Source organism: Penicillium nucicola, assembly GCF_028828085.1.
Source record: "Penicillium nucicola strain IBT 29836 chromosome Unknown utg000005l, whole genome shotgun sequence".
Classification (NCBI taxonomy): domain Eukaryota; kingdom Fungi; phylum Ascomycota; class Eurotiomycetes; order Eurotiales; family Aspergillaceae; genus Penicillium; species Penicillium nucicola.
In genome coordinates, this window is record NW_026643129.1 from 348,506 (window position 1) to 361,668 (window position 13,163).

General features: G+C 46.5%; 4 protein-coding genes across 4 annotated transcripts; 1 reads left to right on the plus strand and 3 right to left on the minus strand.

Moving 5' to 3' along the window:
* Positions 1-854: 854 nt before the first annotated feature.
* On the minus strand, positions 855-2,157 carry N7511_005211 (bZIP transcription factor; the record flags this gene model as incomplete). Its single annotated transcript, XM_057127588.1, has 3 exons — positions 855-985; positions 1,043-2,012; positions 2,065-2,157. The coding sequence occupies 3 exons, from the start codon at positions 2,155-2,157 to the stop codon at positions 855-857; spliced, it is 1,194 nt and encodes a 397-aa protein (XP_056984105.1).
* A 1,407-nt stretch (positions 2,158-3,564) lies between these two features.
* Positions 3,565-4,703, minus strand: N7511_005212 (uncharacterized protein; the record flags this gene model as incomplete). The annotated part of the gene is made up of 4 exons (XM_057127589.1): positions 3,565-3,815; positions 3,876-4,299; positions 4,346-4,531; positions 4,596-4,703. 4 exons carry the CDS (start codon positions 4,701-4,703, stop codon positions 3,565-3,567), a joined length of 969 nt encoding a protein of 322 aa, XP_056984106.1.
* A 2,719-nt stretch (positions 4,704-7,422) lies between these two features.
* On the plus strand, positions 7,423-9,540 carry N7511_005213 (HET domain-containing protein; the record flags this gene model as incomplete). The annotated part of the gene is made up of 1 exon (XM_057127590.1): positions 7,423-9,540. One exon carries the CDS (start codon positions 7,423-7,425, stop codon positions 9,538-9,540), a length of 2,118 nt encoding a protein of 705 aa, XP_056984107.1.
* Positions 9,541-11,192: 1,652 nt separating this feature from the next.
* On the minus strand, positions 11,193-13,014 carry N7511_005214 (uncharacterized protein; the record flags this gene model as incomplete). Its single annotated transcript, XM_057127591.1, has 2 exons — positions 11,193-12,414; positions 12,470-13,014. The coding sequence occupies 2 exons, from the start codon at positions 13,012-13,014 to the stop codon at positions 11,193-11,195; spliced, it is 1,767 nt and encodes a 588-aa protein (XP_056984108.1).
* Between the last annotated feature and the right edge of the window lie 149 nt (positions 13,015-13,163).

A 13,163-nucleotide genomic window follows, 5' to 3' on the forward strand; every position in this document is an offset into this window, starting at 1 on the left:
AGTAGGAATATCACGTACAAGATATAAGTATAAATTGGGCTCAATTACTGAACAAATCACCTCCTTTCGGCATGATGATATATACATCTGTCTCCCCTGAATTAAGAGGTATGTCCGATCGGAGTGATTATTAAACATTCCCGGCTCCCGAGCTCAGATTTGGCCAACTAAATAAAGTTGAAATATGGCTACTCTTAGTGCGGCTCGGTTGATGGACCCATGGAATTGGGTGGGACCTCGTAACCTTCAGCCCCTGGATCTCGGAGGATTTTACGCTGGACTCTACTAATCAATCCCGATACGTCCAAAGGAAAAGTTTCCAACATAAAGCTCGTGGCTGACTTCGTTGTGGAGCTAAGGCGGCTAGCGCAGTGCGCCATTAGCAAAGCTAATATCTGCCACGGTTAGCCGGAGTCTTTGTCATCGTTGCTTTTTGTTAATTTCTGCACAGGCCGCTGGGCGAAACGGAAGGGTTGCTCGGCTTGAAGCAAGCTGAAAACTCGCTGTTCTTTTATCTATTCCTATCTCTAGAATAGTTGGCCAAAAAAGTAGGCATGTTGGGACCTACCAGTTTGTCCGACACAGAATCGAAGAGTCAACCGCACGACGTGTTCCCAACAAAAGCCATATTCAAGCATTGACTGAGATAAAGGTGATACCTGAATGAATTAGACTGATCGTAGTATAAGCGTCCATTCTTAACAAATTCGAGCGTCCCATGATGATAAGTAAGGTAGTTGGTACCTTTTGTGACTCCTTTTGTTTTATACCGCTACTGTGATATACGTTACAAAATGCAGTCGATTATTAAGAAAAATTATAAATCGAACAAGGTTTTTACAGTATAGATGAATTTAAGAAGCAAAATGACACCCAACGTCAAAAGGCCAGGCATTCTCTGAAGTAGCGAGGTGTAGCGCATATTCAACATCACGCATTCGGAATGCTGGCCCACAACCAACGCAGATGGGACCGAGAGACAGCACTGCCAGGTGTTAACGACTGATCGGCTGAGCTGTAACTATTAAATGGAAAGACTTACACCCGATGAAAGCTAGCACATCAAATTTCGCCAGGAAATCGAATGGCGAACTAGAACGCACAAAGCCATTGTCCTGAACGATGATGCCTTTCTTTTTCAAAAACCTCTGCACCTCGTTTGCATCCAGCCATTCTTCTGAGACAAACCTCGTCTCATTCTGCCATGTACTAGATAATATTTCAAGTCGTTCTGAAGCGAAGGCGTTTATTTTTGAACTGAGAAAATTAGCATCGTGCTTAACCTTGTCGCCAATCTCGTCATGTATAGCAGTATAAAATGCGGAAATCAGGCTGTTGCGCTCAGGAGTGGTCAATTGTCGGCCGAAGATGCTCTGAATCGTTGTGAAATCATCAGGTGAATCCACTAGCAACCGATATCCATTTTCGTAGCATTGTCGAACAAGACTGTGTGATAACGCCCACCCTTGCTTTGTATGAGTTGCATGAGATTTGATGGTCAGTGCATTATGTAAAGGAGGGCCTGAAGTTGATATTGGAATCGTAGGTGAAAGTAGATCGATGTCAACTGGGAGAATGGGTTGTTCTTGAAAGGGTGGCGTTGGAGGTAACTGTGACTGAACCATTGTGGGAAGTGACGACTTCATGTTTTCCAGAATCGGTAGGGTACCGTGCTGGGCGATGTCTGGATTGTAATCTAAATTGAAATTTGACGCAACGCTTAGCTTTAGATCTGGGGCGTTGCTCGCAGCTCCTGCTTGAGCATGATCTTCACATCCGCTTTTAGCGAGCGACACGTATTGCTCCGTAATTTTCTGGAGAGCGGAGGCCACCCGTGGTTGTTTTTCAAGTATATCAGCCCCGAGGAGAAGATCACTGAATGACAGGAAGGACTCGCTAAGCTCTTCAATACTCGATTCTAGCTTTTGCACGCGCGTTTGTAAGCTAGTGATCATGACCTCCTTGCGCCGGCGATACGTCTGCTGGGCCACGCGAATCTGCTTGCGGCGTCGCTGCATATAATCAGCTGATGCACAGTTGATCTGTTTCTATCTATCTGCTTACCTCCTCAGCAGGATGCGGCTGATGGTCGTCCTCCATGGTGCGAGGGCGCCCCCGTTTTCGGGTCCCGGCCACAGCTGTGTTTGCTTCAGCCATTGGTCGTTGCTTTCACGTGTCTGATCTTGACTGATTTTCGTACTGTGCAGACTATAAGCAACGTACTGAAGTAGCTCAGAAAAACGCAGCATAGCGGACTTTAGGGCAAAAGATTAATCATCACCCCCGAGGCATCGGATTGTTGAATAATCCGAATGTCCCACGGCACTCCAAAAATCCATTTGCCGGCCACAACGACTAATAAGTTAAGCAAGAAGCTCGGAAGGTTCAAACTTCAAGAGAAAATATCTAACTATTATCTCATTCTTTTCGTTACGGACAGGCAATACTAATTGGCGAATTGTTGGAGGCAGCTTGTTTTGCAACCCTACGACAGGCTTAGACCCAAGACAATGAAATTTTCTCACAGCGAACCCCCCTGGTGAGCTCAGCTGATGATAATAAATTTATTTGTCTGCTTTTGCTCATGCTAACTATATGATTCTACTATGCCGGGGTGTTATTAAGCCTACCGACAAGCTGAAGATGGTCGCCAGCCCTTTGAATGACCGTTTCGTGGGCCTCGTGAGGCGAGCTCCTGATCAATCACTTGGGAACATAGTAATAAAATACCTTGAATAAAGAATTTCTTCACCAAGTGGTATCCTACCAACAACGCGTGATTTTCGTGCCCCCTGCTTGCCGTCGTGTGGAATACTATAATATGGATCACTAATAATAGGCCTATTGATTATCCCACAGGCAGCTCCTAAAATTCTGTACGGGCAGGAGCTAGCAAGAAACCATGCTTCAGTCGTCGATGAAGGTAGTCCGGTATCCATTCTTTCGTTAACTTTAGCTAACCTTCTCATCCAATAGATGCATTCCGGAAAAGTAGTGCTATAATACCAAGACCATCGAATAAAGGCAATATTTAGTATTCATGGGATTTCTTTTTCTTTCAGATGTATGCCTGATGGTTTGTTTGCATTTTCCTCGATACCGCCGCACGTATTGAGAGATTTGGTGTGGTTGTCGAAGCAAATTCGATCTCCAAGTCCGAACTCGTCTCGGGCAGCGTTGAATATACAAAGCTCTGCAATAATATCACGGACGTGATCTTCGATGGGGATTTTCTTGTAGTTCTAGAGAAATTGCTTACTACTAACTGGGCGGAGGCTGAATCGTCTAGCATGCTTCTCGAGTGTTGTTTGGCGCGAAGGCTTCAAAGTGCCCCACAAATTGTATGAGGCTACGTGTGTGGCTTGTTTATGATCGGCGCTAGGCCCCGCCTCGGTGAGAAATAGGCGAAAACCGCTTCACAGTCGAGAAAGGGCAATACTAAGATCTCTGAAATAATCAACTTTGCTCTGCTAGGAATTAAGAATACAAGGCTGAAACCTGAGAATTCAAGGCGGACTCGAAATTGATTGAGGGTTCGAGAACGCCTCCGCCCAAATGACTTGACTATACATGAGCTCTCCAAGTCGACTCTATAAAGTCCCGGACAGTCCTCGGTTTAAAGCCGGGGAATCTGCTTCCAATTCGCCCTTCGTCGGGTAACTGAAAGCTTCTTGCAAGGTAAAGTTGATACCCGAATATACTGTAGTCTAAAAGTTCATTTGGCTCTATGCCACTTCCGTCGGGAACTTTTAGTATAGGGATATTGCCATTATTGACGTCCTCGGCCTTCAGATATTTGACTTGAAACTTTTCGCCTTCATATAGCATATGACAGTTAGAACAAACTGTATATCGTTCCAGGAAAGAGTACTTACCGCAGATTTCCTCCGCTATCTTCAACACCTCACTTAAAGTAGTGTCATCCCCATTGCAAAAGCTGAATTCAGACCATTCATCGACCTCTAACAGCTTGGCAACCAAGGTTGCAGCATCATAACTGTAAATCATGGTGATAGGCGTATTTCCATCCCCAGGAATGCAAGCTTGACGATTGAGAACATCAACGACAATGTTCATTGGGGCAATATTTGAACGAGCGTGTGGCATTCCCAGGAAATCCATGAATGCGCCACAAACAGGGCGAGTATAGGTCAAACTGCTGTTCTTGAGAATATTTGCAGCCTCCAAGAACCAGTCAATCCCTGGATCAATATGCCGTCTCCTGCCGGTGTGTGTAAGCTTCAGGTACAAAAAGAGTATCTGGGATATAACCGGGGCGAGGGCTGGGGAGGCGGTACTCTTCATGTGTGAAATAGCCAAATTCACTCGTTATGAACCTTTTTACCGTGCTTGCTTCGTCGGCGGCTTTGATTAAACTGATTTGGGCTTGTGAACAGTCATCTCCTAACATGCCAATTGCACAGATCACCGTCTGCACTGCATGACGCTCTAGCTGCTGCACAAGTGTTGCGTGATCATCATAGTCTATTTGTACATATTGTACGTTGCTGACTGGTGATTCGACATGTTCCTAGTTTCAATTGTCACTGGGTATGCTTTGAGGAATCAGGGGGTTTTGCTTTACTGGAACATACCCTTCGTGTCAGAGCCACCACCGAAAATTTGGTCTCCTTCAGGATCTGTTCAACGAGTGTTCTTCCTACAGCACCAGTCGCGCCCGCTACTGCAACTGTCAAGGCCATATGGGGTTGCTGCAGGAAAAGGAGAAACAAGATCGAAGATCGATGTTCGTCTTCTGCGGGGCGATCCAATAACACGTGACGATGATCCGGTTTGGGAGATCACCTTCCCGAAGCAGCGGTTAAGTAGGGCGACAAGGTCCTGGGCGTCGCCGATGACGTATTTGTTCGGACAATCTCTGTGAAGGTCTGAGGGTATCGTCGCAGAGTAATTGACCTACTGATGATCGATGCTCCCCAGAAATTGGGGTTTGAATCCGACCCTTGAGCGTGCTGTCCTATATACTGACCCCCTCGGTCGCGCGATAGTCTCACTTTTCTTTCTTTATATCTCCCTTTCAGACTGAAGCAAGTACATACGACCACAGGGTGTGGAGAACAGGGCTTCCCGTCCGCTCAGCCGTACTTAAGCTATATACTCTGCGCGGCCAATCCTTGAAGCGCCCTGAAAATTCAAATGGCAAAAAAAAGTGTCTTAGGGTGAGTGCGGGTGATAGGGGTGAGAATTCTCGAGACTGAGGTGACAGAGGTGAACGGGGTGAGACTTGGGGTGAGAAAGGGTGAGAGGAGGTGATAAGATGATAGATTGCCCCGTACTCAAGGGATAAGTATCTGACTAGGGCTTTGATTCTAGTTTGTCGTTATCTTTTCTTTCGCGTTACTTTCACCTTCACGAAAATGCCCCCTCAAGATCTCCCAAGAGCTCTTAGTGAGCGTATTCCACGTGCCGCATCACGTGGCTTTACTCACAAGTATTAGACCGAGCGGGAAAACGAGGATAATATTGTTGAGATTTATGGTGGCCGGCTATGGTTTATGCCATGAATGAGCCATGACGGCAACCGTAGTGATTCATCACCTGGGAAATCTAATTGGGACTAGCTTAAGGCAGAGTTTTCTGGTATATAATGTTAAAAGGCAACGATGCAAGTAGGAATGACGACGGGTACGACCGTACAATATAGATAATCTATTGTTAAATTATCTATATTGTACGGTCGTACCGTCGTCATCTTACTTGCATCGTAGCCTTTTAACACACTTATGGTTTCGCTTAACGATAAGTTAGGATAAGGATGTTAAAAGGCTACGATGCAAGTAGGAATGATGACCGGTACGACCGTACAATATAGATAATCTAACAATAGATTACCGAGGTGTTTAAGTCTGGAGATTCTCATTTGTGTGAGAATCTCCTTATATACCAGAAAACTCTGCCTTAAGCTAGTCCTGATTAGATTTCCCAGCTGATGAATTACTGCGGTTGCCGTCATGGCTCATTCATGGCATAAACCATGGCCGGCCACCATAAATCTCAACAAAGGAGATCTAGTATATCGCAAAACGCAATAACGGAAAGAATATATATTGCACTTCATGACATAGGTGACAAATCAAAATACTAGTGTTATCATTCTATTTAGATTCTCTAGTGTATATTCGTTTAGGCTCTAGTTCAAACTCCGTAGATTGCTGCGTATGTCGCCTCCTCTTTGATAGGCCACTAACAGCGTCACATGAACTACAAGATGCTCGGGATAGATGCCTGTGGTTGCTATAGCCAAATAAAGACATTAATCCTTGCTTACTAGCAAAAGTAGCCAGACTTTCTAGGAACCCACTTATCCTCTAGCGCTTATTCGGATGGGTTTGTAGGAAGACGTCCACTTTGTCATAAAGATGATAGGTCAAAAAGGACAGCAGGTGGATATAACTTCTATAAGAGGTATAAAGTTCATCTAGACCCGTGAATATATTAATCAGCACACTGCTAGAAGTAAACTCTAACCCATCTAGATATAGGCGGGTAAGTCCCAAAATCAGATCCCGAGCTAACCCCTTATAACGTATTACCCCGCGATACTAAAATAGAGCCGCGGTGTCTTCCGGTAGGTCGGTTAACTCGAAGTAGAATCTTAAAATAATTAGCGTGGTGGCGGCCTCTCTTACTAGACGTGCACTCCCCGGTTAGAGAATGATAAGGTCGCGGTATTGCTCCATGGCTTCGACGCTATCAATGGGTATAGTCAGGGCCCCCCTCGGGACCCCACTGATTCCGCCAAGAATCAGTCTTGAACACAATACGAGACTACAGCGTTTCCTCCCCTTGGGACCATTCCTCCCTTGCCTGATTGACAGGCCATACACCTGTAATAACGTATACCCTTTACAAGTAGACTAAGACGATCGCTCAGCTCGGAACTCCGGTCGTGAAATATCATTCCTAAGTAGTATATACCACTGAGTCATATCTTATCGCGAATATTCGTGATAATTGTCCAAGGAAAGTTCTTGCGCTTGTAGGGAGGAGCAAACAAAGTTCGGGCCCTTCGCCTAATGCCCTTAGAGAATGATCCTCATTTATGCGCTTATGTCCCGCTTACGTCATCCTTTCCGGTACTGTAAGTTATAAGGGGGTGTGGTACATAGTATGGAGCTATTTAAACACCTTACAGCTAGCTAAGCTCAAGATCCTAGGCTGCTGCCTCAGCACCGCGCTACCGGCGTATCATCCAAGCCCCGCACGGCCCCACTACAGCCCCGGGCTGTGTCGTAACTAAGCCCACCTAAGATTCCATTAGGCACATGTTGAGCACGGTTGGGTAGCAAGTGACTGGAGTAAAGAAAATACACGTGATTTCCATTTTGACATGTCAGTAGCTGTGGACCTTCCTCAGAACCGCTGTTTTTGCATACGCTGCCATCGAAGACGGAGCTTAAAATGCTGCCTAAAGAGCTTGTGTGCGACAGGTGTTGGAGTACCGTGTTCAACACCGAAGATTTCGAGAACCTTTGCACACTCGATCGCTCTCAAATTGACTATGGGTCTACACTGATCCAAGCAACTGCCACAGTTGGTGAGATCAAGAATTCCGTATGCAATTGGTGCTCTTATATGTGTGAATTTATAAGCGACGATTGGACAACAGAAGATAAAGTTACCATTTTGCTTTCACCCACTCGTATCGCATCGACTCTACCCCCAGGCGGCAATATATTCTACCTCAGCAGTGCATGTACGTCTTCAACAACCGGTAAAGATAAGGGCGGCTATAGTCTCTTTATTCATGCTTGCACGGGAGCCGATGACCCCGCAGCGGCTTATGTGACTGCTAGACCTTTGAGGACCGATGTCGATAGTTACGATGCTTGGAAGCAAATGCGAACATGGTTGACGGAATGCAAGGAGCATGAGCTCTGCAGCATTTCACAACAGGAGGTTGTTCTCCCGCCCAGAGTTATTGAAGTTAGTCCATCAGAACACCAGCGCCCACGCATTGTTGAGTCTAGTGGCATGCATGGAGTTTATGCCTCAGTTTCTTATTGCTGGGGTAAACGACCGTTTCTTGCCCTTTCCAAGGCTAATCATGGTCAATTAACGGAAGGATTGGACATGGAGAGCCTACCACCCACCATTCAGGACGCTATAACAATTACTCGCGCATTGTCCATACCATATTTGTGGGTTGATGCTCTCTGTATCATCCAGGATAATGAAGAACAGAAGGTTAAAGAGATTGCCAATATGAAGGAGTTGTACTCCTCTTCCGCGTTAACCATAATTGCTTCTGCTGCGGAAAATGTCTATCAAGGATTATTGTATCCTCGTGTTCAACAGGAGACCCTTCACACGATACCCGTTCGGTTAGGGCCTGGCAGATTTGGTACCATGTCTATCAACGAGCTGGATGGTGCATGCTATGATGAGCGACTTGAGTCCATAGCAAAAAGGGCTTGGACTTTGCAGGAGCAATTATTGAGCAACCGTACCCTGGCCTTTACTACACAAACTATGACGTGGAGGTGCCGTGAAAGGGTACAGAATTTTGGCAATTCATTATACTTTCCACATGATCTCGACAGTGGATATAACGAAAATGATGAAAAGTATAGCCTTAACCTGCACTCACTTCTACCTGAGGGGGAAGAAGCCGACTCTGCTAAAGACAAGTGTTTGAGTTGCTGGCTCCGGCTCGTCACGGTATACTCACTGCGAGCCACCAGTCTTGAGCGGGATAAATTAAATGCAGTCGCCGGTGTTGCCTCTCATCCATCATTCTCCGAAGTCCTTGGACCTGGATACTTCGCTGGACTTTGGCAGCATAATCTTGCGAGGCAACTTACATGGTATACCTCGGACCGGCATAGAACGCTTGAAGAAGATGAGACATTTACCTTTCGCCGGCCCATCACATACCGGGCACCGTCTTGGTCTTGGGCAAGTCTTGATGGAGGGATAATTCATTTCGATTTCAATTTTGACGACGAAGATGAGACGCCTCCAGATATTATCTGTGAGATCATAGATTGCTCGACAGCGGCGGCATTTCCCAAATTAAACCCATTTGGAGAGATACTGTCGGCAAAGCTCATACTGAAAAGTCCCATTAAAAGGGCCTGGTTCAATCCGGCCACATCTAATGTTCTTCTGCTCCCTGGTCTTATCACATCAATAAAAACAACTTTGATCCCAGACGAAAGTGTGATGACCTTTGAGCAGGCATTTGAAAGACATTCGAAAGAGTACTTCGATGCGAATGGAGAGATTGATCGGGATGTCATTAAAGAAGACCCGGAGGGGACATACTTGCACGGCACATGGATCCGCAACATGTGCGGTATGTACGATGAGACAGTACTTCCTGAGCCTTGCTTAGTATTATGCGCGGCTATCACTATGAGGAAGGACGCCTATGACGGTTATGGGGTGAGAGGACTGCTTCTTGTCGATGAGAAGCAGGGCAGTGACAACCATCATTTGAAGAGAATCGGCAGTTTTGAGAGAGGCAGAAACCGTGACTTTGAAAATGAGTTTAGAAGCGAACTATGTATCATATGATTATGTCATGGATGATTCAATGACCATGCGAACGCTTCATGAAAAGCCTAATTTGAATCCACTCTTGTTATTCTGGCCACCAGAAGATATGTAAGTGACCATGAATTATCCAATTCCAAGATTTCATAATCCCTAGCCAATGGTTAGCAGTGGTTAGGGAGTATCCCTAAAGTGACCGATAAGCAAAGTTCCGATATAGCTATACGTAGATTACGAGATACGAATACTTCGGTTCGTGCGGTTAGCTCGCTAGCCGGTAGCATAAAAAAAATAGGCTAAGAGGAACTCGGCACTCATATATTATCTAGCTCTAAATCACTTATATTTTTTGGTTGTATTGCTTTAATTCACAATTCATAGGATCTAGTCTGTTGTAGTGAAGCGGCTTCGCATCTATTAGAGTTAGTATTTGAAATTACTTTATCGTCGATAGTTATTCGAGGCTGCTTACATATGCCAAGAGACTAGCTGTTTCAAAAAGGGGCCCATGGTCCAATAGTGTTATAATTTAGCTCAGCTTAGAGGGTCATGTTACGGACCTACCAGGCACCAATCAGTATGGGGCCGCAACTTGTTGATGGGCGGTCATGGACCAGTCAATCGACCGACCCATTGGGATCACGTGACAAACAGTCAGAGGCGGGCGCCTTTTTCGGCCCTTGATTTACCATCACCCAGAATACGCCACAACGCTAGGTGACGGTAAGGCCACTTCCGGCCTCCGATTCGCCGTCTCAATGATTACTGCAATTAATCATCTCACGGCAACCACGTGATCATGCAAGTAGTAGAACGGTAGACAGTCGTCGAGTAGAACAGTTCTACTGTTCTATTTTCTACTCATCTACAGGAAGAACTCGGGATATATATGTAGGACCTCATCTATCTAGTTTAGTTCTTCGTGTTCAATCATCCATTGTTACTTGTGTCTACTGTTCAGAAACCTTTGTGACTCGTATAACTTGATTATAACTTGACAACACCACGGGAAGGCCTATACCTCTGTATAGACTGACTCGGCGCTCTACTTGGCATCGCTCCTCGATACCCTCAAAAGGACTTAGCCCGTATAAGGCCTGTTAGGCAACGGTACGGTTGAGAGACAGATCGTTGAGGTTGGAAGTCAGCACGACAGGCAAGTATAACCCAGGAAATATTCTAACATAGCGACGACCCGCTAGCAGTGCGTAACAGGTCAGTGCACTAGTCGCGCGACTTACGTGATTCTCACCCAGCCTCTCACCCCTGGTCGCGCGACATTAAAGCGGCCCTCACTCTAAACTCACCCGGGCGACACCCACCCAACTACTAACTACACATAAGCCACACGCCGGTAAGTTAGTAGTTAGGTGGGTGACCACTAGCGAATCCTTACTGTTGTATGTTTTTTTTTCTTCTTTTTGCTCTATTGGACTACACGCCAAGTAACTGAGCGACCGTAGTGACATTTTACTAGATTTCCAGGTCGACGCGAGACTTGACGTGGACAATACGTGCTTGTTTTGCTATGGAGATGTCACAATGGCTAGAGGAGGGCTTTAATTAGGATGTTTGAAATGATCTATAAGCTCCATGGCATAACTTTCTCATGGCGTTCTGGGGTTTCCTGTCAAGATTGGGATTGTCAAATATTCAAAAGATTTCCCCGGCCACTATGCAATGCGCGGAAGAACGAGATAACTATCATATTCTCCGCCGGTGTGGACAATATGCTGTCCCTTATTCTCATCGCGAGGCTCAGTCGGTCTCAACGACTCAGTCTCTGGCAGCGCCATATCATGGCCTGCGATCTTCAGCACTAATCCCTCGCCTGCTTCATACACCACTCCCATGGGCCAAATGGGAATAAGTAGCTCCACAATTTCACCCGGCGTAATTGCTTGCCGAGAACGGTGGTCATAGGACGGATACTCGTCCTCATTGCATCGCGGGACCATACTCACGCGATGAGATGCACGCAGCATGCCCTGGGGACCGAGATGCTTGGCGACATTTATATTGGGCACTTCTGGCTGGGGTTGTGGCATGGGAGACCAATTGAGAGACTCGAGGACTTCTCCAGTGGCAGAGAGCTTGCGAATCTGCACGACGACATCAAGATCATCATGCGAGGGGGCGGACATGAAGAGTTTCACGAATGGTCGTCCGGAGAGCTCTGTGTACTCGGGGAACATCATGCTGAAGTCCGAGGAGTCGGTCAAAGAGTGGCTTTCATGTGCTGCTGTGGCGACGGCGTCTGGTTTGGAATGACGGAGGGACTTGGTGGTAGCGTCAAGATAGTACTTCTCCATTTTCAGGCTTGCGGGAGGCCACTGTGCCTCAGGTCGCTCGACAATTGTTTTTGCTGGGCTATTTTCGAAGCCCAGCAAGGTGAGTCGGACTGGGGGAGTGTCCTCTTCCCAGCCGTTTTGGATACCCTTCGCGTAGAAATCGAAGAAGCGCTGCAGGTCGTCGTTCGCTGCGACAGTGTAGATGTCGTGCCATTCCTGAGAATTGTGAATCCGAATCCATTTCTTAGGAGTAGATGCTATTTGGAATCCACCGAAAGATCCTTCTGAGTGGAGGCCCGTTGAGTAAGAGGCTGTGAAGTATACCGGGAGATCACGAATATTCTTGGTATCGATATTCTTGCTCTGCCAGTATGCATCATACAATGGATGCTCTTGCAGCATTTTCCCCAGATCCTCTACTTTGGCTGGACCGGCAAATGCGCTTGTGATCATATCCAAAAAGAATGGATTGGGGATCCCACCACGGCAGTTTTGCTGAGTATATGGATCTGAAAGACCTTCCCATGGAGCGATTGCTTTCAGGGCTGGGTGAGAAAGCCGAGAGGCGAAGTTGGTCTGGCTAATAGAGAGCCACGAGTTTCCACTGTGCTTCAATCAGTCTCGATACTGGATATACGTACATTCTGACAAAGACTCACGCTAGAACAACTGATCCATTGCACCACGACTGTTGAGAGACCCAAGTAATACAATCAAAGATATCCTCTGCCTCCTGCTGACCCCAGAAAACGACATTTCCCTCGGAATGCGCGCAGCCCCGAGCATCAATGTCCACAACTGCATATCCACGCTCGGCCCACTCAGCAGGGTTAGGACCTTCGAATGTCTCATACCCACTCAGACGCTGGTATGGGATTCCTATACGGTAGGGGCCCATGATATCATAGGATAAAATTCCCGAGTCAACCTTTCCATACGGACTGTAAGGTATAATAGCGGGCACTTTGTCTGCATGGCTCGGTCGGAAGACATCCCCGTAGAGCTTGATCCCATCGCGCATAATAATCGCACAGTCTTGCTCCCAGGTCACATCTACGGGAAACGCTTGAAATCCTGCTTTCTTGACATGGCCTTTGGGGAGGTTTGTAATGCGGCCTGGATGGAATCCATTGTAGCGAAAAGCCGGGTGATTGGCAGGATGAGGGAGTTGTTTCCACGCTGTTTCAAAGTCTGGAGAAGCCATTTTGTTAGATACTGATTATCACGGGAGAGAAAAGAGAGGGGTTTATATAGAGCGATCAATATACGCGCCTTTACTTCCCGTCCACACGTATTCCTCCGCATTTCCAGCGTATATCCGAAGATATCAACTCCACATCCGAACGACTAAGC